We start from the raw sequence: 27,703 nt of genomic DNA, 5'->3' as shown, positions 1-27,703 counted from the left end.
AATTCAAGCCAGATTTCATTGTCCCTTATCCCGTCCAAGACAACATCTCTGTATTTCTCACTTTTCCACTTGATCAAACCATTGAATTTGCATTTACAGAATTCACTCAACCAGGTCTATCCCAATCAATGATCATCAACTTGCGCGCTTGTTCACGTCTTCTCGCATGCATCCACATCCAGGGATCCGCTGCCATCCAACTGCTGAGGACAAGTGTTGCTGTTTACGCTGTTGACGGAAAGGCAGATTCCCCATGTCACTTAACTGCCTACAAAGACTCTCTACTGACCCTGATACACAACTTTTGACACTCTCTTATATTTCCATTAAACGTATCTAGTTTCCTCTTCACCATTGCAAACTATCCATTACCTTCCAGACCATGCTCCCCACAAAGAACAACATCATTTCCTCCTCTCTCAGCTGATGACTGGCTCTTATCCACTGAAATCGCCAACATACAAGACGCCATGTCCACCCTTATCTATTGTCAACGCCCCTTAATCATTCTCCCCTCCTTCCATCTTCCCAATGCTTTTCTCTATCTTGCTTCTCCCTCATCTTCCCGACTAAATGTATACCCATCGTTTGCTCCGTCAACCCATTCTGCACTCCAATTGACCCGTTTGCACCAAAATGAAGGAACCTGCAACTGTCACTTTGGCTCTCCTCCCCTTCTCGCTCTCAAATTATATCTTCCCAGACTGTTACAAAACAGCCACAGTCATTCCCCTCCTAAAGAAACAACTGTTGACTCCAACATCTCCACATTCTACAGACTTGACTTTCTCCTTCACTTCCACTCTGAAATTCTTGAGTTATCAACCGCATAGCCAACTACCTTGAGGTACACCCGCCTGCTGATCTCCCCTCTAATCTGGATTCCTGTCCAAACGCTCCAATTAGTGTGCTTATCCACACTGTCACTTCTCCCTCCTATTGTTATTCTTCTAGAGCTATCATCTGCATTTGACACTGTGGATCTTCCTTCCCTCCTTCAAACTCTTTTCCTCCTCTGCTTCAAGAACACCATACTCGATTTGGGGTCCTCCTATTCCTCTAACTTGTCCTTCTCTACCTCTGGGATACCAGCACCTGCTCCCCACCAACCCCACACCAGGCTTGTCCATCAGTGATGAGTCCTGGCCTCACTTTTCTTCAGCATATGTACCTTCTTCCACGGCAAACTAATTTCTCCCATTTTCTTTAACCATCACCTGTTCACTGATGATACTCTGGGTATTCTTGTTCTCCCTTCCTCTTTAACCTTGAAGTTTCTAAATATCTCACTGCTATTTGCCACTGAATTCCTCAATGTTGTCTCCTGCTCAACACTCAAAGATGGAAGTCCTCTCTCTCATGGATTGGGTCCTCCCTTGGATTCCTCATATTAGATATATCTATATTTTGCTTTGTAGTCTCTGACATTTTTCGACAGCAGCGGGCGCTGTGCAGCATCAAGTCGATGTCCCTCGAAAATTAATGTTCCTGCGTCTGGACATGACATAGCACGCACTGCGCCCGTTGTCTCAGATCTGTTTTTCTGCGTGCACGGCATGCTCTCGGAACAGGTCAACTCGCTGCATCTTCAAATACCAGCAGGAAATCCAGCAAGGCTTTGACCCACGATCCTAAAAGACCCAGTCTGAAGACTTCCGGGCTGTTGTCTCGTAGATCAGAGACTTCATCGAAGCAGAAAGCACCTGCGACTTCCTCCTCGAAGGAGTCAAAGGTCCCTTAGACATCGGAGACGGCTTCAAGTTTTAAAACCAAATCAAAGACCGATTTTATTCAGATTCTTCGTCCATCTTTGAAGGAGATGACTTCATACCCTCCGAGTATGAATGTTTGGGCACTCCCAATGTTTCAGATGAATTGGTCTTGGACCACTCCCAGCTTGAAGACCTAGCCACTTGTCTGAAAGAAGCCAGTGGTCTGGATACCTCTCCTGAGGTTGAATTTGACACATCACACATACTCTCTCTAATGCGGCCTACAGAACGGTCATGAGAATAGGATGATTGAGTATTTGGGTTGGGGAACGTCCTGCTAAGGACATTATCCAGGATGACCGTACAGACATTTTGGATAAGGGTCCTCCTAAAGGAGCTTGTGCTGCCCTTCCATGCAGCACTAAAGAACCCTTTTCCGGAAAACTGGCAAAAACCTGACATCACTCCTGCTGTGAACAAGGAGTTTGTAAAGAAGTACAGACCTTCTGTTGACCCTTGCTTCCTTTCCAGGCACCCTTCACCAAAGAGTTTGGTGGTGCAGGCTGCTAGTTCCACCTCTAAGGCCGTAGCTTATCCCGTGGAAAGGAACAATAAGAAATACGACGCACTGGCAAAAAAGCTATTCTCTGCTCTAAGCCAATGCTTCTTGTGCTCTGGTGAAATACACGTATACATTCTGGAATGTCATTTCCCAGGTGGCCGAAAATATTCCCAAATGGGAGATGAGAGATGGCTTTAATAATTACATCAATGATGGGAAGGATGCTTCCTGCTAGTCCCTTCAAACAGTCCTTCATGTGTTAGACCGCATCGGCCGATTGTATGGGCTCAAGTGCAGTGATCGGGAGATTTGTGTGGAGATTTGTGTGGTTATGCATGTCTGGCTTTGCCCAGACATCTGATGGGTCCCTTTGATGGGTCCAACCTTCTTGGACTAAAGACAGAAAGCCTAGAAAAGTTACAGGCTTCAAACGTTGCAGCAAAATCCTTAGGGGATGCCATTTGTCAGCTGCAACAACACCCGTCTACACAGGCTTGGAGAGGGTACTCCTTTCTGTACTACTCCTCTTTTGGCAACAGTGGAAGAGGTCAGGCTACCCACAGAGGACCAAGGAGGTTCTCAAGTGCCCCCTGAGGCCGTGAAGGAAAAACTGCTCAAGCAACCACCTCCTTGCTGCCCTCTGCCACAGCCCCACAGCGTTCTGGGCACTTTGCTCCCAGGACCCCGGTAGGAGGCAGGTTGACCCAGCATCTGCAAGAATTACTTCAGATGCATGTGCACTACAGACAGTGCCCAAGGGTACTGTCTCCCATTTCTACAAAGGACCGTAGATTGTCCCCCAAGCGAACAATCTCTTCGGGAACCAGATTTGTTCCTTCTACGGGAAATACTTTACCCCTTTACACTTGCAGGTTCTAAATATCTCTCTGCCATTTGCTAAATGCTGCCTACTGCTCAACTTAACAAAGATGGAGGAAGGTGCAGTGGACAGGGTACCTGTAGCGGAACAATACCATTGTTGGTAAACAATCTATTTTCTGGTTCCCAAGAAAGACTGAGGACTGCGACCCATCTTGAACCCGAGACGCTTCAACAAGTTCCTCAGGAAGGACCGATTCAAGATGGTCATTCTTTCACAGATCCTCCAGGCCCTTCAGCTCTAGGATTGGATGGTGTCACTCGATCTCCAGGATGCTTATTTTTATGTGCCTTCACATCCCAAGCACAGAAACAACCAGAGGTTCGCCAATAGCAGTTCTCGCTATCAGTTTTGAGTACTGCCTTACAGGCTCGCCTCTGCCCCGAGGGTCTTCACCAGGTTCCTGACGGCCGTGGCAGCGATAAGGAGGGGAGGGATTCACATCTTTCCCTACCTAGACAATTGACTTATCAGAGCTTGTTCTCCTGAACAGGCTTTGGAACATCTCTACAGCATCTGCCACTTTCTCAACAAAAACTCGGCTTCTCCCTCAACTTCAAGAATTTCCAGGTGACCCCTTCACAAAAGCTGTAATTCTTGGAGCAGTCCTGGACTCTTCCCCTGGGAAGGTTTCGCCTCCCAAGTTGAGGGCTAATCATATCTTGCAGATGTAACATTTCAGAACCCCCACTATCTACCAGCATTAGACTTTCTGAGGTTGCTGGGACACATGGTATCCTGCATTTTTGATGCCGGAGGTCCGCCTAGGGTGGTCCCTCCGGTGGGCCCTCAGATCCCAATGGTCACATTTGTCAGGCAGGATGACGGACCTTCTTCAGGTCCCAAGCAAGGTCACACATGATCTGCTGTGGGTCGTAGGAGAGATGGTGATGATGGGGAAATCTTTTTGACAACCCTGGCTGTAGATAACTGGTAGTCACAGATGCTTCACTCACTGGATGGGGACTTTGGTCCCATCAGAATCAAGACTACACATTAAACCTGTTCGAGCTCAGGGTGATCAGACTGGGGCTGACAGCCTTAAAGCCCTCCATACAGGGGAAGAACATCCTGATAATGACAGACAACATTGTGGCCATGCATTGCCTCAAAAGAGGAGGTGTAGGGTCAGAATCCCTGTGCAGGGAGGCAATGCAGCTCTGGTTTTGGGCTTTACAAAACAGATCTCTTACGGCTGTTCACCTAGCCGGAGAAGAGAATAAGACGCTGGACGCTATGAGCAAGCAGAGCACAATCTCCCACGAGTGGGAGTTGGCTCAGGAAGTCCTTCTACAGATCTTCGCCCTTTGGGGAAACCCCTTGGGTGGATCTGTTTGTGTCTGTTATCAACAGGAAATACGACCTGTTCTGCTCCAGGAAATTTCCTCTGAGAGGAGCTCTGGGGGACGTGTTCATAATGCACCGGGAATTTCTGCTCCTGTACGCGTTCCCAGCAGTCCCGTCATTCCTCATGTCATCAGGCGGTTGAGGACATTCGGGAAAACCATGATCTGGATTGCTCTTGATTGGGCCAGGAGGACATGGTACCCCGACCTTCTAGACATGTCCATCTGCCCTCCATTCCATCTCCCTCAGAGAGAGGGCCTACTCCCACAAGAGGGAGGCTCACCCAGGAATCAGAACTCCGAGCCTTCACAGATGGTTTCTGAGAGGTGTGGAGGATTAAGATGTGTATGCTGAGAGGTCATTTTTACCAGATAGTTTAAAAAGAGAGCCTAACTTTCCCCATTGCTATGGGTTGTTCACTGCCTACTTTACTATGGTGCTTGTCAGTCAGAGTGAATGTCCAAAGAAAGTCTGCCCACTGTCCGTGTTAGGCAAGATTGTATGTAGTAACCCTGTGGAAGACTACACCAGCCTTGTCCTCTTGGTAATAGCATAGATTCACAATTGCAAGTATTCAAACAACACTTCTACTCAAGGTTTTGAAGCAAAATAATTATTGGTTTTAAATGAGCCTTCTTTATAAAGGGCAATATGCAACAATAAAAATCTCTTCCTCTCTTTCTCTCTCTTTCTCTCTCTTTCTCTCTCTTTCTCTCTCTTTCTCTCTCTTTCTCTCTCTCTCTCTCTCTCTCTCTCTCTCTCTCTCTCTCTCTCTCTCTTTCTCTCTTTCTCTCTTTCTCTCTTTCTCTTTCTCTTTCTCTCTTTCTCTCTTTCTCTCTCTCTCTCTCCCTCTCTTCTTCAGATAGCACAAAAGTCTTGAACAGTGTTATTTATAGCGTTTGTAGCAAAATATTCACTGTTGGACCACAAGCTGTTAGGCTTGTGAAGGGCAAAGATGAAAGCAACTCTGCAAAAGGCAGCTACTGCAAGTCTCAAGTGAAAACAAGCAAGCTGCAAGAGAGAAGTACCCCTTCAGTCCAGACAGTACCTTAGGTTGGAAGAAGAGGATCCAGCTGGCTTCTGTTCATGTTGCAGTCTTGCAGTTCCTGGGTTCCTGGGCCTCAGTCATGGAGACCAGAGGGAGGATGTCTGGAGGACTCCTGCACTGCTATTCGAAGGGTGGCGGCAATGGACTTTTTTCCAAATCAGCGGCACTTCGCGGTTTCAGCTACCGGTCAATAGCACCACTGTGGATCTTGGACACCTTATGGGCTCCCCTTGCTTCTGGGGTCCAGCACTCTGTTGAGGTTGCTCAGTCTTGGGTCGTCCTGCTTCGGGAGGGTCCTCAGGATCTTCCTGGAGCTTGGGTCCGGCTTAAAGGTGATGCACTTGTTTCTGGTGTTCCTGGCCCCTGGCACTCGATTCCAGCAGCAGCAAGGCAGTACAGCCAGCAGGGCGAGGGGTTCCAGCAAAGTTCGTCTTGGGGTCAGTTGGTCCTACCAACCCAATGGAAGAAGTAGTCTGGGCTTCTCTAGTTGATACGAAGTTGGAGATTCAGCACTGCAGCAGGGCTTCACCAGGCAGTTCAACAGTCCAGGAGGGTACAGCACACCTCTTATTTAGTCGGATGTTTCTTCCAGTGGTCGACTCTGCTTTCTGTTCAAGAGACCTCACCTTTTATGCAGGTTTCTCCCATTAATTTGCAGCCTGGCTGTCGCTCACAAAGCAGGGTGGCTGTCCTCAAAGGGCAGCCAGCCAGCCAATCGACACTGGGTGCATTCAGGTAACCAAGGAGACTAAGTACAGGGAGTTTCGGGCACCTCCCTTGCTTCCTGCCTGCCAGACACAGTGGAGCCGGAGGCACAATGGAAGGAGCATTTAAACCACTGCCAACAGCCAATTAAATGTAGTGAGGGTAACATAAAAAATGCTACATGAGTAAGTAGGAAAAGGGGCTACTAAGTAACCCCCCAGTACTTCCCCATAAAATGGGGTGTACTGGAACTACACAGGAAAACAGGTAAGTAAAGTCACTTTACTACTCTTGGGAACAGTAGTTTACCCAAGAGAAGGTGTTTAACCCTTATGAGAAATCCAAAGGATTGCTCTGTAACACTGCACTGAAGGTGCCGTGTGACACAATACAAAAGGTGATGCCTATGGAGTTTGTCAGACTCCACAACCAAAAGAAACGGAGTGCAAATCAGATCAAAATTACATGAGAGAGTGAGAACAAGGTCTCACTCACCCCAGGATAGAAATTAAAAGATCCAAAGTCCAGCAAAAGATCTGGGGGGGTTGGGTGGGTCTCTAAGGTATAAGGGAATTAACACAGAAATGAGAATTCTCCCTAACGGTCAACTTACCAGCCCTACAACTATTATAACTAGCAAATGTCAGGAGAATGACTCCCTTCTCCTGATACCTGTGTTTTGTCACTGGAGTTTTCTTAATTATTCAATTCCCGCCAATAGAACATATGTAGATCGTCTCTTGTTATCCTCTGGTTTAGGTTTTGTAGTTTTCTTCAGGGACTTTCTCTTTACTCTTAGGGTTTATTTTTGTTTTGTTCAAGTTCGTTCTCTCTCCATTTATAGGGCTAAAGACCCTCCGACATCTTTTTTTCCTCTTTGGTATTTTGTCCTCTGGATATGGGTTTACCATCCCCTTTCCCAGTGTATTAAGATCCCAGTTCTATCTTTCTTACCTCTCTCTGGTTATAGTGTTTCTCTTCATCTCAAAAACGCATTTCTGATGCATTGGCTTAATTTCAATTCCTTTCCCATTTAGTACTGGTACGAGTTCCGTTATGAGTCCCTTCTTGTGTTTTGGTACTCACGCTCCCCATATTACCTTCTCGCACTCTGAAACACTTATGTACGAGCACGATATAACTAAAATATTTCTTTTGATATATCTAGAGGTAACGTCATTAGTAGCAGTAGGTCTTTGGACTCATCTTTTTTTAATGGGAGCTCCATTTGAACCTCTCCATTCTTGTTCTCTCAGGTTATTAACCTTGAAAACTACCTTTTTGGTAGCCATCACTTCTGCTCGCAGAGTGAGTGAGCTAAAAACTTTGTCATGCAAACCACCATTTACTATTCTCTGAGGAGAAGGCAGTTTTGAGGGCTCGTCCCTGTCTCCTTCCTTCCCAAGGTAGTGTCTGAATTCCATCTAACACAGAAAATAACGTTAGCAACTTTTTATCCACCTCATCACCCTTCTAAGGATGAAGGGAGGTTACACAAGATGGACCCAAATGGGGCTCTTAGTTTCTACATTTCTAGGGTGGCAAATGTCAGGCAATATGACCACCTATTTATTGGTTATACTTTTCGCAGGCTAGGCCAAGCCGTGACAAAACCAACTTTATCGCATTGGATCACCCTATGCATTTCGGAGTGCTACTCCATTGCAGGAAAATATGTCCCTGAGAGCCCATTTCACCAGAGGAGTGGTAAACACTTTGGCTCTCCAAAGAGGTGTTTCAGTGCAGGACATTTGCAATGCCGCAACTTGGTCCTCACTGCTTGGACACTCTGTCTGACCAGGACGCTCAATTTGGAAGAGCTGTTCTGCACAATATCAATCAACAATCAGAACATAGTACATGATTCCACTCCTCCCACCTCCATCTACAAAACTGATATGGGAGTCTATCTAAGATGAGGAATCTGTGGGAGGACACAATCCATTAGGAGAACAAATGACTTGCCTGGTAATTTTCTTTCTACTGTATATTCCTCATTGCCCTCCTAGCCTATCTCTCTTACTGTATGCAACTGTTTTAAATATACTTCTCTTTTAACGCCCATGCGTCTTATGCTCAAGATGGCTGAGCAGAAAGAGGGGGGGGGGGATCTAGGAACTGACGCAATGGGTGCAGTGCGTGCTATTTATACTGCCATCGATGTCCCGTCCGGATTCGGGAATGGTAACAGGCTAGGGCCATTGACTCAATGCCGCACAGTGCCCTTTGCTGTCGAAAAATGTCAGACAGCAAAGCAGGATATTGATATATAAAAGATGAGGAATCCGTGGGAGGAACATCCAGTAGAAAGAACATTACCAGAAGTGTTGGTTATTCTCCCTGCCTTCCATTGCCAACCCCACTCTCCCTTCCATCATCTCGCAACCCTCCCCCACGACCACCTCAGCTCCTCACTGTGGGCTCACAAACTTGAGGTTCTCTTTGACAGAAACCTAAAACACCACCAATTCCTCACACCCACTGCCACCGCTACAAGACTCAACCTCCTAAAAGTTAGAAAAATACATCAAAACCTCACTCACCTAAAACCTTCATTTCTGCTCTTGTGCTTAGTAAACTTCATTACTGCACAAACCTACTTCTTGCTCTATCCCTCTACTCTTTCCTTCCCTCAACAAAGTCCCAGACTTTGGCACATGCACTCTTTAGAACCTACCCCGATCGGCTCACTTCCACCTGCCTACTGCCACAATGCTGGATATCCGGGAATCCATACATTATTAAGAATAACAAAACAAAAAAACGATTGGGACATTTATTCAAAAATCAGCTGGCCAAAAAATTGCTACAGTCACAAATGTTGAACAAATCCCTGATTTCATGTCATTATAGTGAACAGCCTATTCAATAAAGATTTTAAAAAAGAAGTGAACCCTGCGGCGCTGGCTCCCAATCACGCAAGTGAAGGGAACCGGCGTTGCCGAGCGATACAAGACACTGCGGCACACAAGGAGGTGTTCTGCCAAGAGGTAAGTAAGAGGGTGGGGGAGAGGATTGGTAGAAATGTTCAGGGGAGTGAAAACTGAAAGTAATTTTCTTTGAAATTACTTTTGTTTTTTTTCTCCTTCGAACATTTCTAATTCGGTAATATCTCGGTAATCCGGCTATTCCTCCCTGCAAAACAGCTTGTTAAATTCCTACTATTTCTCATTGAGGAGGTTTTTATACAACCATCTTGCCTAATTCCAGTACAGCAAATCCTACCAAAAGAGAAGCCCAACCCCCTCTAAAGGTAACAAGTGCAGTGAGACTTAACATGAGCAGTACTTAAGGGGAGGAAAGATAGATCGGGGGGTAACCCACTTGTCTTGGAAGCAAGACAAAGCAGCTCAACACAGGTTTGAATCCTGATTCCCTGCTTAGCAACAACTTGCCGGTATTTAGCAAGTTCATAAAAGAACAATTATTATAAAGGCACACACATCAAAAGATGGAACTAGTGTATTTATAAATAACGGGAGATGCCAATGAAGACATACTAACCTATAGGCCTACTACCCAGTGATAGGCACTGTAGGCATAGGTCAAGATAGGGTAGGCGAGATTAGGGAACTCTAGAGACCTTGCATCCAAAAAGTCATTAAGAGCACCTCAGTTGCCACAACATTAATATTTGTATCAGCGATGATCAAAAATGTACTGAAAACCAGTGACCAGGAGCTACCATGGCGGGACTAGGATCTAGTACATAGCATTCCGCAAAACTAACTTTGCTCTAAATGTTGCATTGAGGTTTCCTAATATTTATAAATTGTTAAATTCACATGTTAAAGGTATTTGTACCGTGCACCGTCACCAACGGAATTGGTCCCCAGGCGCACTGGCGTATCTGTAAACGATAAGGTGGGATGGGTTAGTACGGTGAAGAGGGAGTAGGATAGTGAGAGGAGTGGTGTTCTGTTGGCAGCTTCAACTCTGTATACACAGTGTGCTGTGCTTTGGTGCGGGTATCAGCTCGGTGTCAGTACGCATGTGCTGTTGGTCTGGCTTATGTGCTGTTGCAGTGTTGTGAAGTGCATGCGGCTTGTTGTGCGAGAGATGTTGTGTGAGTTTTCTGAGTGACATAAGTATGCAGAGAGTTTGAGCTTATATTGGTTAGTGGGTTACCAGACCTTTAGCATACTAACATTCACAGTTTTGTCTAAGTGTAGCACTTGCTGACCTTCACAATCTTATCTAGATGCGACGCAGGCTAATGTTTACAATTCTAATAGTGCCACATGCTAGCATTCAAGCGGGACGTGTAAGGAGTAACAGAAGAGTTTTAAGGGGATTCAGGGGCCGGCGGAACATGTTTCCATTTTCATGGATCTTTAAAATAATAATATTGGGCCAAATGGGTCGAGGATGGGCGCTGCACTCACCTTGCTGGAGCAGGAAATGGTGGTGTGCACGCTTTGATGGGTCGCTAGACCCAAACACAGGTGGGCCTCAGCCAATCACGGGTGGTGGGGGCGGGAAGGGAGGTGGGACGTGGAGGGAGCAACGGAAGAGACTCGAGGGGATTGTTGGGCCAGCGGAGCATGTTTCCATTTTCATGGATCTTTAAAATAATAATATTGGGCCAAATGGGTCAAGGATGGGAGCTGCACTCACCTTGCTGGAGCAGGACATGGGTGTGTTTGTTTTGCATCAGTTGGCCCGGGCCCGGGGAGCCAAAAGTAGCACCTAGTAGCTGTTGGTGTCAGGCTAACCAGGCTCTTCTCGTCTACAAGCAGGAGCTACATGTCTCCCTGCTCCCATCAATTTTGAACCCTGTTGTAATAGTAGAGTATTCCTAACCCTCTAGCACCTACAGACATGAATGATCAAAATGTACACTCTATATTACAAAGTTGGGAGGGTTAGTTTAAAACACAAGACCAAAGAGAAAATATGAGTTTAGGCTTGCATCAAGTGCCAAGGGACTATTTACACACCTGGAAAATGCCAGAGATGTCATTGCAGCCCCAAGTGAGACACAGTACAGCATTTTAGGATTAGTAGTAGTGCAAGATAGGACTTCCCAAAGGGCAGATTAACTCTGGAGGGCCAGTTAAATTAAACCGGTAGTGCTAATCACTAGCACTAGTTACATTCTTTTAGGCAGACCACACTGGTAACCACAGAACAGTGTAACAAGGCATTTCGTTGCACAAAAATCTAATTCAGGACTTCAGACATGCAGAGAAAATCAGGAGCACCAGCTAAAATTCTAATCTTTGTTCCTAAATTCTAGGGAGACATAGAGCAAACCCAGAAAAAATTGCACTGTCCAGGCACGTACTTTTATAATAATAATAATTTGGCATTTATATAGCGCTACGAACCCTCAGGTATCTGAGCGCTGCTTAATATTACCCCACGGTGTGTGGTGCTCATTTATCAACCTCGGAATAATGAAAGGCTGAGTTTGGCCCTGCCGGGATTCGAACCTGCGTTAGTGTCATGATGCCTACCCCCAGGAAACCAGACCAAGTCCAGCAACCCCGGAAGCAGGCATCAAGTTGTTTTGAGCTAGGGGCTGTTTGGGTGTGGTCCTGGCGCCTATGGTGCCAGGCTCATAGAGTAGAACTTACCTGATGCAGACCATGCTGCAGAGCTCCAAGCCAAATGAGGCTTGGAAGGGACTATTTTACCTAGGGACTATTTTTTTTACTCGGGTGGGGCTGGGGAAGAATACTTACCTGGGACTACTTTGGAGGCTATTTAAACCACGCCCGAAGAGCAGCACACGCTTTGTGTTATTCTGCATCCAGCAGCGTAACGCTCACCGTGTCTGCAAGCCTGCATCTAGTCTTCTGCCATGCCCGCCTCGAGTCTGCAGCTCCTAGAAAAAGGGAAGAACAGAAGGAGAAAGGTTAGAATAAGAGCAAACCTTCGATCCTTACCTGAATTCCGGATCCACCGCACCTTCGAGCTGGAAGAAGGAAGCATTTACGCGCGCAGCCTCGGCTGCTGCAGCGCCGCACTGAACTCGCCGGCCTTCGCAGCATCCTCACAATCCACCGCATCCTTCTGCACGTTCCCACCGCATTCTGGCATTCTGGAAAACGAGAACAGCAAAGGTGTGCCAAGGAAATAAACAGAGGCAATAGTAATTACCCCCATAGACTTACCTGATTACCGCCGGGGGTACTATTCCTCTTCACGGGTCGGCGCAGTCTCCATTGCATCCTCGCTGCACCCCGGCCCTTAAGGGGAACAAAAGGACGACAAGGTGAGACAACGGGACAAATAAGGGGAACTCTTCTCACCGCAATAGACTTACCTAATTTTACCGCCGGAGGCATAATTCCCCGAGCTTCATATTTTCTCGCCACACCTGAATAAGGGAACAAGCAGCTTACATGCTGGCCTTATTTTATTGAACTGTGTAGGATGAGCCAAATCCTTACCTGAACTTCGTCAGCTACCACGAGGAACTCTTCGCTGGGGTCAAGCTGTAAACTGCAAGGAATCGGACAACATGAAAGTCAGACATGTGAGCTCTTACGAACTACATATTTTTTTCGGGGTCAATATTGTTCTGGAACTCACTGATTTCTTCGAACCAGTGAAGCAACTGGTTATCAACGCGCCCCTGCGCTCAATGCAGGATGGAGAGCTCATCTTTTCAAACCATCAGAAGAATATTTCTACGGGCCAAGCAAACAAAGCTAGGTGGGCCAGTTCAGTCCGTCATCTGGGCCCTACGCGTCACATTGGTGGAGACCGCAGCTGTCCAGCTCAGATCGACGCCTCTGTGGGAGCCAGGTGAGCGTAACAGTTAGCAAGCTCTGCCCGGATGTCAAAGCGAGCACTCTACTCGCTGTGCCACTTGACATACACTTTTAGACACTCGCGGAAGAGTTTACTATACTTCTTTTGTTCCCAAGGATTGCAGGACAAAATCAGTAGGCAGTTCTATGGTTCTGGGGAAGAAAAAGTAGTTCCAGCTTCCCCACAAGTGCAGAGATGGTGGCAAACCTCACCAAGGGACCCCTTGAAGATATACAGGGCCAGGTTTAAGACTCTTGCATCCCCAGGACGATATGCACCCAAGCAGGATTCATCCCCAATGTGATTTAATGGTGAAGCACGATCGAAGAACCGCTGCAGAAATCTTCTGCCACCTAATTTTCCTAAACAAAGGAAGCACAAGAAACAAAATGGCAAAGGTTAAGACTTGAATTACACTTTGGAACCACAATGGCTACCATTAAGGTGCATTGGGCCACCAATATGTTAAATCGGCATGCACCGCTGGTGAAGCTAAAACTAAATTACTGTTGCCACCAGCCTACTCCACAAAACCAGTCTTGGATGAGCTAATCACACATGGCCGAAATGATGTGCTTAAAGTGCTCCTGTGTTTGGAGCTTTATGGGCAAACATGGTTTGCTAAAAATGTGTTGTAGTGGCAGAGAGACTTCAGTAGAAGCCCTTTTGCCCACCAAAATAAGTCATCCATCTACAAACCTAAAGGGGGGGTGGTGAGCAAAATGTTTAGGGGACCTAAAAATGTGCCTGCAGAGCCTCCAAAAATGGTATTCTGTCACGTTCCGATTGGCTGAATCTTTTTTTTGTTGTTTAGGGTCTAGCGACCGGTAAGCTGCCCCTGACTCCATTTCTGTCCGGAGCAGGTGAGTGGAAAAAGCCCCCAGCGACCCCATTCTTGTGCCAACTTGTGGGTCTCCCCCAAAAACAGCGTTTCCCAGGCCCCTTGTGTCAAGCACTTCCTGATTTCCCAAGCTCCCCTCCTCCCGCCTCCCAGCCCGCCCTACCTCGTTCCGATTGGCTGAATCTTTTTTGCGTTGTTTAAGGTCTAGCGACCCATAAGCTGCCCCTGACTCCATTTCTGTCCGGAGCAGGTGAGTGAAAAAGCCCCCAGCGACCCCATTCTTGTGCCAACTTGCGTGCCTCCCCCAAAAGCAGCGTTTCCCAGGCCCCGTGTGTCGAGTACTTCCTGATTTCCCGAGCACCCCTCCTCCCGCCTTCCAGCCCGCCCTCCCTCGCTCCGATTGGTCTAGATGAAAAGGTCCCCGTTTCATTACCAGTCCTTCCAGGGCAGCCCTCTGCCCGGCAGCCCATCGGCTAAGGACCCAAGGCAAAGGACGGCGGCTCCCTCAGTGACGGCTCCAGGTTGTATCTGCAGGTATCGGCAGGAGAAGCAAGAAGCCGACAAAAAGTAAGTGTGGCAAGGGCAGGGTCAGAAGCAATTACTTCCCACCATACTACCCTACCACTCAACCCAGTAACTAAGTCATTATAAAATCTTCATATTGTAGTAGCATTACATTTAGAAGTGTCCCCAATAGCCTCTTCGCCAAAGCTGAAGTTAGAAGTGTGCCCAATAGCCTCTCTGTGAAAAGTTGAATTCAAAAGTGTGCCCAATAGCCTCTCTGTGAAAAGTTGAATTCAGAAGTGTCCCCAATAGCTTCTTTGTCAAAGTTGAACCTAGAAGTGTGCTCAATAGCCTCTTTGTCAAAGTTGAACCTAGAAGTGTCCTCAATAGCCTCTAAGTGAAAGTTGAACCTAGAAGGGTCCCCAATAGCCTCTCTGTGAAAGTAGAATTTAGAAGTGTGCCCAATAGCCTCTCTGTGAAAGTAGAATTTAGAAGTGTGCCCAATAGGCTCTCTGTGAAAAGTTGAATTTAGAAGTGCCCCCAATAGCCTCTATGTGAAAGTAGAATGTAGAAGTTTTCCAATAGCCTCTCTGGGAAATTAAAATTTAGAAGTGTGCCCAACAGCCTCTTTGCGAAAACTGACCATAGAAGTATGCCCAATAAGCCTCTGTGAAAGTTGAATTTATAAGTGTGCCCAATAGACTCTGTGAAAGGTTGAATTTAGAAGCGTGCCCAATAGCCTCTTTGCGAAAGCTGACTCTAGAAGTGTGCCCAATAGCCTCTGTGAAAAGTTGAATTTAGAAGTGTCCCCAATAGCCTCTTTGTTAAAGCTGAATTTAAAAGTGTGCCCAACTTCATTTCTATGTAAATTAGAAATAGAAGTGCACCTAATACCCATTCTGTGCAAACCTTGCACATAATACCCTTCCTGTGCAAACCCGAACCCAAATATACCCAATACCCCCCGTGCAAAGCTGACCCTAGAACTGTGAAAAGTTTAACTCAGAAGATCTGTCTAATTACCTACCTGAAGTAGGCCTAATACCATCTCTGTTGTACAGTTGAATTTAGAAGTCTAACAGTCCAACACCATCCCTGTGTACAGCGGAATTCGGAATTTAGAAGTCTATCTAATAGATCAACATCATCTCTGTGTAAAACCGAACCTAGAAGTGTGCCTAAAAGCATATCCCTAAATACCCGCTCTGAATACCCGCAAAGCTTAATTTAGAAGTGGACCTAATAACGCACCTAGCCCGAATTTAGAAGTATGACTAATAGTTGCCCTAGCTGAACTCAGAACTATCCCTAATACCCTCTCAGCGCAAATTGAACTCTGAAGCGTGCCTAATATCCTCTCCGTCTACATAACATCACTCCCTGTGCAATAGTGTGCCCAGTATCATTGAGTTATTAGCTGAATACTGAAACACCCCCAATATCCTATCTGTACAACACCTAAATTTAGAAGTGGGTCCAATAGTGCCCCTAGCTTGAATCTAGAAGTGTGCCTAATAGTGTACCCATTGAATCTAGAACTAAAATTAGAAAGCCCTCCTAAACTGCACTTAAAAGTCGACCTAAAACCATACCTGGGGTGTTACTACATTCAATTTCTCCCTAATAGCTTACCTGTATTCCAGCTTACTAGAAGAGAGCCTACCAATCAGCGTAACTGTGCTATAGTTCCAACTAAATAGGCCTCCTAATCAGAATTCACTGAAACCAAGACCAATCTCACCCAGTGATAGTCGAGCTTATAAAGTCCAATAAAGTGTAAGCTTCACCTGAAACTACCCCAATAGCCCGTGCTAACCATGAGTGCACCCGCTCCACCAGGGTTTGCTGGAAACAACCACCATGGACCACCTCCACTCTCCTGTCCGCCTCGCCGCCCGCCCCGCCTTCCCAAATCATCCCACCCTCCCTCCCATCCCATACCCTTCTCTATCCAAACAACAAGCGAGAGGCGGCATGATGGCGAGCCAACCACCCCAAGACCACTGCTCACCCGAACCACATCACCCACCAGCCGACATTGATCATGCCCGCTCCCCTCACGGTCATTCCAGGCACACCCCGCCCTTCAACCATCCCCCCTCCACCTTTACCACAAACCCCCACCATCTTCCTCTCCCGACCACACCCTTTCCCCTCCCTAAAAACAGCACTCCTAGCACTAGCAAGAATAGAAGCCTCAGCCCTCTCCCCCTCTGACCCCCCAACCCTCTCTCCCACGCCAATCACAACGAAGTCACTAAAAAGGAAACGTACCTGGTCCCCCTCAATCTCTCAGCACTCTTAGCCACCCCTGTCTCGACCCACCACCTCTTCCCCCATTCACCACCTTCCCCCCTCGCTTCACCTTTCCTGAAACCCCTCTCCCTCGATTTCTCACCAACTACAACTGAAACCCCTAACCGCCCGCACCCCACCTTCAAACTTCCCGGTCCAAACCCTATCATCTTAACACACGCACCCACCTACTCCCACCCGAAACCCGCCAACCTTTCTGCTCGCTCACTTTTTCCATCAATCATCAACCACCCTTCCCCTCTCTCTTCCCTACTCCAGTTTCCACCCTCTTCCCCCCCCCCATTCCCCTTGCGCTCCAACACCGACACCAACCTCACCTACCGAAGTGAACTGCATCCTATTTAATGCCCGATCTGTAGCAGAAAACAGACACTGCATCTTTGACCTCCTCGCCTCTGACAAACCAGATCTGGTTTTCATCACCGAAACTTGGTTCTCTGACGACTTTGCTCCGATCGCCAATGAAGCCTTCCCCCTGACTACTCCCTCATCCCACTTAACCGTCCCTCTAGAGGTGGAGGAATAGCATTTGTCTTCAAGTCTCACCTCCACGCCTCAATCACTGACAACCAACCCTACATTCCTGCCTGCGAATCACTCCTCGTTAAACTATCCCTTTCCCCGTCGGTCTCACACAGCTTCCTAATGATCTACAGACCCCCTGGCTGTGATAGACAATTCTCAAACAACCTCTGCGACTCTATTGCCACCCTTCAACTAAACCATCCCAACCTCACCCTTCTTGGAGACTTCAACATATGGCTCGAAATCCCCACCAACCCTATGACACACTCTCTGGTTGATGGTCTAGACGCAATTAACCTCCAACCCCACATAAACGGCCCGACTAACTATAAAGGACACACTCTTCATGCCATCTTTAGCTCCCACAACCAGATACATCTAAACCCCCCCACCCCTATCATCTGGTCCGATCATTTCATTGTTTCCTTCGCCATTCTCTCACCCGACCCCCTTCCCGTACGTGAATCCGAACCTCCGAAGCTACGCAAATGCTGGAAAAAACTAACAATCGTTCCTGACCTAGCCAACGCACTCCTCCAATCTCCACCATCCACCGGCCAACTCAATAAACAACTAACCCCCGACGCCTTTGACTCATGGCTCAACTCCTCACTAATGCTGCTCACACCCTCTTGTAAACCATCAGCCCGCCGTTGCTTGTTCCATAGATGGTTCACACCTGAGCTTAAAACCACTAAACAACTATATAAATACCTAGAACGCAAATGGCAGAAAGACAAATCTCAGGAGAACGGTACCAACTTGGCCCGACACCTTCATCAGTACAAGGCCGAAATCCAGAAAGCAAAAAAAGCCCACTGCAACTGCCGAATCCTAAACTGCAAAAACCCCAGCAAAGAACTTCACTAAATCATATCCGAATTCACCAAACCAGCATGCACTACGACCGTCCCGACCCCCTCTCAATCACTGTGCGACTCACTCTCGCTCCACTTTTACACAACGGCTCTGGAAAGAACAAATGCTCTAACCACCAAACTGGCTCTCCTACATCCACCAGGCAACCCTCCTCCCATCCCGGCCAACCCACCACATGCGACCACTACGCAACCAACGTTCAAATCCTTTAGTCCAATATCACCAGACTAATTTCTCAAACTTCTATCTGCCCGCAAACCATCCGGTTCTCCCCTACACCCTTGCCTGGCCACAGCCCTCAAATGACTCCCTTTCCTCGGGTATCTTTCCCGATGCATTCAAAACGGTTCATGTCAAACCTCTATTAAAAAAACCTTCTCTCGACCCCCTTGAGCCCAAAAACTACTGCCCCATCTCAAACACGAGGTTCCTTGCCAAACTCATTGACCAAACCGCCTACTCCCAACTAAATGCCTTTGTCGAGGCCAACAATCTCCTAGACCCTGCACAATCGGGTTTCAGAGCCCGTCATGGAACCGAAACCACCCAACCTCAATCTGGGATGACCTTCAAATAACAGCTGACTCTGCGGGATGTGTCGCATTAATCCTTCTTGACCTATCCGCCGCCTTCGACATGATCAATCACTCAATCCTCCTTGACCGCCTCCACTCCCTAGGAATTTGTGGAACCGTTCTTAGATGGATAGCTTCATTCCTCAAAGATAGGTACCAAATAACAATGCTCTCCACCTATTCCTCCCAAGCTCGACCAGTGGACACGGGAGTCCCACAAGGTGCATGCCTATCTGCCCTCCTGTTCAATCTCTACTTGATCACCATCCCACCAATAATTCGCCCACACAACATCCTGTGTTACAACTACGCTGATGACACTCAACTAATTCTAAAACTCCTGAACTCAAAACCCAACTCCCGACCCCCGACCTGACCTCACCTCCTGCCTCCTTGGCATAGAGCTCTCGATGACCCAAAGCCACCTCTTGTTAAACCCCTCCAAAACTGAAATCATGAACTTCTTCCACACCCACTACCCTGGCCATCTGCCATGGGCAACTCACCGACCCCCTCTAACGCAGTAAAAAACCTTGGATGCACGCTTGACTCCGACCCATCACTCTCGCGCCAAGTCAACAACGTCTCAGTCATGCCACTACCACCTTAAAACCCTTAGGCGCATCTTTCCCTATCTCTCCTTTCCCAGCAGACTCTCCGCGGTTCAATCAATTGTTATATCAAGACTCGACTCTACCTCGGGCTCCACGCATACCAACTGAATAAACTTCAAAGGGCACAAAACGCCGCAGCCAAACTGCTACTTGCGCTCGGCCCAAGAGACCACATCTCCCCGGCCTTTAAGACTCTGGACTGGCTTCCAGTGGCCCGAAGGGTGACTTTCAAAACCTTATGCATCTCCCATCGAGCAGTGCATAAAACCGGACCTCAATATCTTCAAAACAAGCTAAAACCCTATCACCCTCAACACACTCTAAGATCAAGCTCAGCCGGCCTCCTAGTCATCCCTAAGACAAACTCAGGTTAGGTGGATCATCATTCTCAGCCTTGGCCCCCCACACTGTGGAACGCACTCCCACCCCACATCCGCCTTACTGAGGATCTAATGTCTTTCCGCAAACTGCTGAAATCCTGGCTCTTCCCCTAGAACCGACCCATACGCGAAATGACCCAAACAGAATAAAAGCACCTCAATGACACCAATCTAACAAACGACCAGATGTGAGAAATTGACATCTAATAACCACTAATATAAACTGAAAAGACAAACGGAATAGAACGAGTAAAGTAGAGCAAAGCAGTAAAATGAATAATAAGAATAAATCGTACAAAAACAGATTTAAATCAATGAAACGGATATAATGCATGATGAATGAATGGAGTGAATGGAATCGTTAGAACCGATGAAACATGTGAAACGAATGAATGCGGTGAGCAGATGAGTGTGTAAATCAGATTCGTGTGTAGATATGAGGAGTGTATAGAACGGACGAATATGTCGAACGGATGAGTGTGTAGAGCGGCTGGATGTGCAGAATGGATGAATGTGTAGAGGAAATAAGTGCGTAAGTACAGAGATGTGCGTAGAATGCAGAAGTGCGTAGAGCAGATGAGTGTGTAGACTGAGTGACTGCGGAAGAATGTGTAGAACGCTGAGAAGATGAATGTGCAAACAGGATGAGTGTATAGAGTGGATGAGTGTAGAGATGAATATGTAGAACAGGATATTGCTGTTAAATGCGTGGAAAGTGATGAGTGCATAAAGCTGATGAGCGCGGGGAGCAGAATAGCACGGGGAGCGGATGAGCACAGGGAGCGGATGAGCACGGGGAGCAGATGAGCACAGGGAACGGATGGTTAGATGCATAGAGCTGATGAATGCGGGGGGCGGGTGAGTGCGGAGATCGGATGAGGGTGGAGAGCGTATGTGCGCTGGGAGCTGATGAGTTCAGGGAACGGGCGAGTGCAGGGAGCAGATGATTGCGTAGGGTGGGTGAATGCATAGAGCAGATGAAGGTGTAGTACACGCGATGGGTCAAAATCGACAAATGCCTAGAGCGGATGAGTTACGCAGACCGGGTGAGTGCATAGAACGGATAAGCAGGTAGAACGGATGAATGCCGAATGCATGCAAAGTGCGAGGAACAGATTGATGAGCGGAGCGGGATGAATGAGCTGACCGGAAGAATGTGTAGAATGAAGGACTGCATAGAACAGACCAGTGGGTAAGGCCGGCAGAAATATAAAACAGACAAGTGCAAATAAGCGAATGACTGCATATGAAAATAAGGGTACATAGAAGGGACGAGTGCCTAAAGGGGATGGGCGCACAGAGGGGATGAACGCGTAGTGCGTGTAAGGGCATAATGCGATGAAGTGCCTGGAGCGAAGGAGTGCCGTGCCAGGAGCAAAGGAGTGCCTGGAACAAACGGATATTCTGCGTAGAGCAGACGAGTTGCGTAGAACGGATGATGACGTAGAGCATGCGTGGTTCAGACTCGTGCACGCGGGGCCGACTGGAGCGCGCGGGAAGGACTGGAATCGGAAAGCATGAGTGCGTGGAGCGGACCGGAATGTAGGGAACAGACTGGGTGCATGGAGTGGATAGGAGTGCATAGAACGGATGTTGTGAAGTACATAGTATAGTTTGGAATGCAGAAAACGTTCGAATGACCACATAACCCACCATATGCATACTCCCTCCTTTACACCACCACTCAACTAGAACACAGAGATACTATGACACCATTCGGTATAACTGTTCCATACCACCAACCGCCACATACTCCACATCACTCTATGTAAACACTGCTGGTTTCACACCCCCAGCCAGGCGTACTCCTCAGGCCTAACGCAGCCACATCCGGTCTGGATAAATCCTGCCAGAACGAAAACATATTCCTGACCCCTCAATCACCACACCTATCGCTAAGAAGCAGCTATTACACGCACAAGCTGCACACATACCTGGTGCCAACACGCACCTTTGACTCTCCCTACTCCCTCTACTGATCTGAACTTCGGTTCCCAAGGGCGTTCAACCTACCAGCGCCTTCAGACCATACCAATGGTATATAAGGCGCAATATAAATGCAAAATAACATAACATCCATAGTTTTATAAAGGTATCAGTCTTGCTTCACATTACCGGACTGAAGGCATCTCGCTGTACTCTTCTTCTTTGCTCCTCGGCTCATCACAAATGATCAGTCGCCTGCTCCACCTGTGCCTTTTTCCTACTAAACCCATTACATTGACTTATTTAAATCCATATTGTCAAAACAAGGCTCCATCTCAACCTTCTATCAACAACCTTTTAGCAATGGATGGAACCCTCTAACGCCCTCTACCCATCTATCCAAACTAACTGCCCTTCCCATTTCCCCTGCATTCTGCCCTTTTACTACTCCATGAACATATTGGCCTCAGTCTCCCATTGTTAAACATGATGTAATGTCCTCCTGTCCATGGCTTAAGTTCCTATTCTTACTCTTCACCACGTGGTAGAAGTAATTTAATAAAATAATTCTCCTATGTAGAGGCACCTCTGTTCTCCATCATTGTTTACACCCATGTTTCATTTTTCTTTTTTTATTGAAGACATGACATCCCAATCGGACTCCATGCCAATCTGTCGGAGGGGTCCCCAGTGTGTGAAGCTCTCCAGAGGAAATCCTCTCTGCTGAATGAAGACGGGTTCTTCCACGGCAAGATGGGCATCAGGAAAGCTTTGGCAGAGGGACGTCTTGAGATGTCAGAGGTAGGACTGAAATTCCTGTTATGATATATGTTATTTATAACGTGCTTAATACCCAATACCCAGAGGTTTCTAAGCGTGGACCCGAGGATCGAACCTGTGTTGCTCCGTGTCGTCTAGCTTCCACGGTGAGCACGTTGCCCCTGAGCTATCCTCCCGAGACCATGGTCATGATGACCATCCAACTGCTAAAGGGGAATCTCCATGCATGTTTCTTATCCTGATAGCTGGGCATTCCTCTGGCGCAGTCACCTCAGGCTGCCAAGTACTGGACATTTCTACAAATGTTTGGCTGCTCTCTGATCATTTTTAGAAATTAATACAAAGTGTCTGTCTTTGCTCTGCTTTCCATCCAGAAAGTTCTGTTTACGAAATAGGAATTGCTGTCCTGCAAGAAATAGGAACTGGTGTTCCTGCAGGTAAACCTGAATGTTAAAATCGCTGAGCCGGCTGATCTGCAGCATATATTTGTGTGTGCATTCTAACTGCCCCACCTCAACCCGGTGTCAAACTAAACCATTTACAGTTCGTCAAAAATGTGGCATTTTCATAAACTGGGTTATTGGCGTTCACTGGACCGCTCATCAAGTGGAGGGGTGTGACTCCACCAAACTTAGTAAAGTGGGTAGACGAAATGCAGCTTCCTTGCTTTTCCTTTCATTCTGAGATGCTTTGGTTACACAAACAGGGGGCTTCCAGTCACTCTGCGAGACTGCTGCTCATTCCTTGAAATGTACAGTATTCCATGTCCACTCCCTTTAGTGGGTATATGTATTTTTTCCCAACCGTTTAAGTGACTTTGTGTATACTTAAACTTTAAAGCAGCTTTGTCGGGTACCTGTGAACGAGACCTGGAAGACTAGGTAACTGGTTCCTGTGCTAAAGAGTACTATGTATTTCATTTGTTAATATTTGATTTTTAGGTATTTGCTCTCTTTCCTGGCCTTCCTTGCTGAGCCCTTCTCAGTGGTAGTTCCGACTACACTCCAATCTAAGTCCATGACTAGTTGGTTTCGGGGAAGCAGGACAAGCTCCTCGAGTGGGTGTGAGGACTACCAAAACTCTGACTTGCAGCTCTGGTAGACCAGTCGCCCTAGCCTACGGCTATTCAAAAGTCTGCGGCGGGAACTAGCCAAATTCCAGAAATGCCTGCCAGGACAAGGAGGAGACATTCAACTCGGGGCTCAGAGAGGCAAGACAGGTCAGCGAGGACCTCTAGCAATCGGCGACGATCACACCTATGATCTCGAACGAGATGGTCACCTTTGAACGGGCACTCTTGAGGGACTTTAATTCCATCTATTCATCTTCTATGGAATCTAAACATAAAAGGTCCTGCAACTTTTCCAAGAAAGAATGGGACTGTCGCTAATCTAAAGGAAAATAGTTCCATAATCATTAAACAAGCCAATAAGGGTGAAGGCGTAGTAGTCTGTGATTCGGTCTACTATGATAAAGAGGTGATGAGACAGCTAGACAATTCTTCCTTTTACCTTAAACTTAGGGGTGATCCCACAGACAGTATCGGGAATGAAATTCTGGCATTAGCCACACAGGCCCGTGACATTGGCATAATAAGTGAGAACGAATTCCTGTCCCTCACCATCAAGGGTAGAAGGACCCCACTCATATATATTCTCCCCAAGGTGCACAAGGACAGCCGTAACCCGCCAGGCAGGCCCATTGTTTCTCTCTGCGGATCTATTTTGGAGCCCATCGGCCAGTTTTTGGACTTTTTCCTCAAACCATTGGCAGCCTCTAAGGCTACTTATTTAGCTGATAGCACGGATGCTATTTTACATCTGGAAGGTCTACCATTCAATTCTGCTACCAACTTGCTTATTACACTGGACGTTGAATCTTTGTATTCTAACATCCCGCAGTTGGTGTGCCATCCCATTATGAAAGCATTCTTAGATTCAAGGTGTGATCCACAATTGATTCCCAGTGAATTCCTCATCGAACTCCTGGAAATGGCACTAACTAAGAACAATTTTGTTTTAAGGAATCTTTTTTTTCTTACAAATTAAGGGCACTGCCATGTGTGCGGCTTTTACCCCGGACTATGCAACTCTGTACATGTGGTCCTTCGGAAAAACGTTCATCTTGGATGATTCCAACCCCTTTAAGTAATCCATCATATTCTACAAAAGGTACATAGACGATATTCATCATCTTTTGGGATAAAGCCAAAGGCAACCATGAGGAATTTCTGACATGGATTAATGCCTTGAATGTCCTTTTACGGTTCACTATGGCAGCCAATAACCAGTCAATACCTTTTTCTAGATCTCCTAGTCAAAGCTAAAGAGGGGTACATTGCCGTAGACCTTTATCGCAAGGTAAACGACGGGAACATCATTTTCCACTTTGATAGTTTTCGTCCAGTCTTTACGTGTTAGTATTCCTTATGGCCAATTCCGGAGAGCCAGATGGAACTGCACTGACATGGAGGATTTTCTCTTCAAGCTGACCTAATACAGAGTAGATTACGCAACAGAGGGTATCCACCCCACTTCCTCCCGAAAGAGGGCCAGGAACCAACAACGTAAATTTTACTGACTAAGAATCCCAAGGACAATGTACCCGATTCACGGCTTATATGTGCTATGACTTTCAGCACAAACCATCATGCCATCAGAAAAGCCATTGGTAAACACTGGCCATTGTTGCAATTGAATAATTCCACCTTGGAACCTCCCATTTATGCTTTAAAAAAAGGCAAAAAACTTAAAAACTTGTTATCTCAAGCTGATAGAGCACGAGGTAAACAAGGGCCGGGCCTAAAACCATTCCCGGCCTCTGGGGCTCGAAAAAGATTTGTGGACACTTTCCATGTGGCTATTGTTGCCAATTTGAGCCCACTACAGCATGCAGCACAGTCACCATCAATAAGAGACTTTGGACTCTTAAAGATCATACGACCTGCAATTCTAAGAATGTGATTTGTCATCATTTATCCATGCTCTAAATCATGAATAGATAAAACATCTAGGCTGGTAAGTCCAGAATCGCGGAACACAAGTCCAAGATTAGGACCAAAAACCATACATTACCTTTGGTCTCCCACTGCATTGAAAATAATCATAGTTCCGAGGAACTAGGATGGTGAGTGCTTGAATTTGTTAAAGGCGTAGATTCCTATTCCACTGCTAACAGGTTATCGCAGCTCGCACAATGGTGGATTTATAGTATAAAGAGTTACCACATGGTACTCAATCTTCAGGAAGAATGGCTGTCATGCTTCTGATGTGATTCTTCGCGTAAATACATCACACCTCTTTGCATTGTATTGTCACCCGCCTTTTCCCTCACTGTTTTCTTATGACCTATGGTGCTTTAACAGTTTTTTTCAATTGATTGGCATATTGCCTATTTGTTTAATCTATATAAGCCGTTTGGCTTTATGGAGTGTTTTGTCCCAACCCTTTCTTGCTACATTGACTCACGGCAAGAGCCAGTGCTTGGCAGCATTGTCTGGCTTCTCGCGAACCATGGCGTCCTCCTTCACAAATGGCTTTTATCAAAAATAGCGGATATGCTCAGGTTTTGTGGCTCGCTCTTCTTTGACCATTACGTCCTAGTCCGTTTTAGGTTTTTGCATCCAGCATGGATATAGCATTTCGGTTGCCTCAGCAACGTTGGGTCATTGTTCTCCCATTCTAGTCAGAGGCCATGTGTGAGACGCTCCACGGTTAGGCAGAATTGCATGCAGTTCCCTCTGGGAACACCACGAACACCACACTCAATTAAGACTTCAGCTGTAAGCAAAAACCAACCTTTGGTAAAAGTCGGTAGCACACACTTTTTGGTAGCGAGCTGAGCAGCCAGGCTTATCCCAAGAGGGAATGTGAGCAGTAGTTGAAGTTACACAGAAGTATCACAATCACAGTGGTACAAGTAGTCACTTACACTCAAGGTTTCTTGGTAAAAAATACTTATACATTTATTTACACAATCATTTAGGAAACATTCACTACTAGAAATCAACTTAATATGAAACACCAGTACACTACTGTAACAAACTAAGTTGTAGGGACAGTTTACGTTCCCCTGAAGAAGGAGCCAAATGGCACTTCTATTACTTTCTATGGCAATAGAAAGACATACGTTTGTACAATGGATTAGAAAACACTTCTGCTAGGCAATGCAAAGGTTCAGTCTACCAGGAGGGTCTGTTCAATTCAATAGGCCAGGCCAAAGACCGATTAGTTCTGGTAACAAATGGAGAAGTCTTTGTAAAAGTTCTCAGAAGTAGTTTAGACAAAAAAGAATTTTCTGCTGGGTCACAAGTCCGCAAGTTGGGAAAGTTTCACGAACTTTCACCGCAAGAGTTAGGATCTCTCAACTGGATGGTACAGTACCTTAATGTGAAGCAAAAAGATGCAGCTAGTTTCTGCAGATCTCGCTGTTCCTGAGCCTCAGCCGTGGTGGGGACAAGAGGAAGGACATCTGAGGAAAACCATGTCGGCCCCGATTTTTAGCTAGCGGTGTCCACGGTCGGGGAAAAATCAGGGCCGGTTAGTTTTAAGTAGCGTAGTTCTATTTCCTTTTTGACTACTTGGCTGAGATCACGGCAAGGGATGCTGTTTTTTCATTCTTAGTGATATGCCGGATCCATTTTGTTCCGATTCCCGCAGCACAGTGGAACATTCATGTGTATGGGGAGTGGCATGTCTGCTCATGTTTTCCTACCGGACTAAAGTTTCCGGACTAACATTTAGGATGGGTGCATATGTTGCGCATTACATTCTCTTTGAAATTGTTTGCGGCAGAAACGCTCTTATTCCCACAGCGTTATGAGAAGAGTGCAGGACCTCTCCAGCGTACATTGTCAACATTCACTGCATTTATCACGGCTGTCTTTCCCTAATTCACATTCTTTGGGATTCTTTACTTTGTCTTTCTGCAGCCTGTATAAATGGCGCGACGTGCTGGCGTTTGTTGCGTCCCTTGAAATTGAATTTGAAATGCACAATTCTCCATCCATAAAGTTCATTATGGATTACACTGCCTCTTTGAAAGATTGAGAGCTGCTCGGCCCACTCAGACAGGTGAGCCTCAGACTGCATTTATTGCCCTCAATCAGGTTATTTTAGGCTCGCGCCGCTAGTGGATTGGCTGACTGTCTCACAATTTGAATTCGAGGGCTTTGCCCCAGTTCACCCCTTGTCCTTGTTTTGTCTCCCCAGACTAATTTATTTAGGTCTGTTCGCTGTGGTTTTGATTCGACATTAGAAGCATGACTAAGTCCCACACACAGGTTGAGAACATGGTGTTTATTGTTCTCCCTACCGCCATATATTTTACTGAATTTCTGCCAGGAACG

General features: G+C 46.6%; 1 protein-coding gene across 9 annotated transcripts in view; it reads left to right on the top strand.

Annotated features, from left to right (window-relative positions):
- YDJC (YdjC chitooligosaccharide deacetylase homolog) overlaps positions 1-27,703 on the top strand; it is a 291,953-nt gene that overhangs the window by 127,619 nt on the left and 136,631 nt on the right. For all 9 annotated transcript variants that reach the window (XM_069619967.1, XM_069619971.1, XM_069619966.1 and 6 more), the window contains one exon: positions 22,218-22,377. In XM_069619967.1, coding sequence (XP_069476068.1) covers positions 22,218-22,377 — 160 coding nt within the window. The remainder of the gene's footprint in view (positions 1-22,217; positions 22,378-27,703) is intronic.

The sequence above is a fragment of the Ambystoma mexicanum genome, chromosome 10, assembly GCF_040938575.1.
Source record: "Ambystoma mexicanum isolate Mex_15411 chromosome 10, UKY_AmexF1_1, whole genome shotgun sequence".
NCBI classification, from domain to species: domain Eukaryota; kingdom Metazoa; phylum Chordata; class Amphibia; order Caudata; family Ambystomatidae; genus Ambystoma; species Ambystoma mexicanum.
Note: the sequence above shows the minus strand (reverse complement) of the source record. Positions and strands in the feature narration are given on the sequence as shown.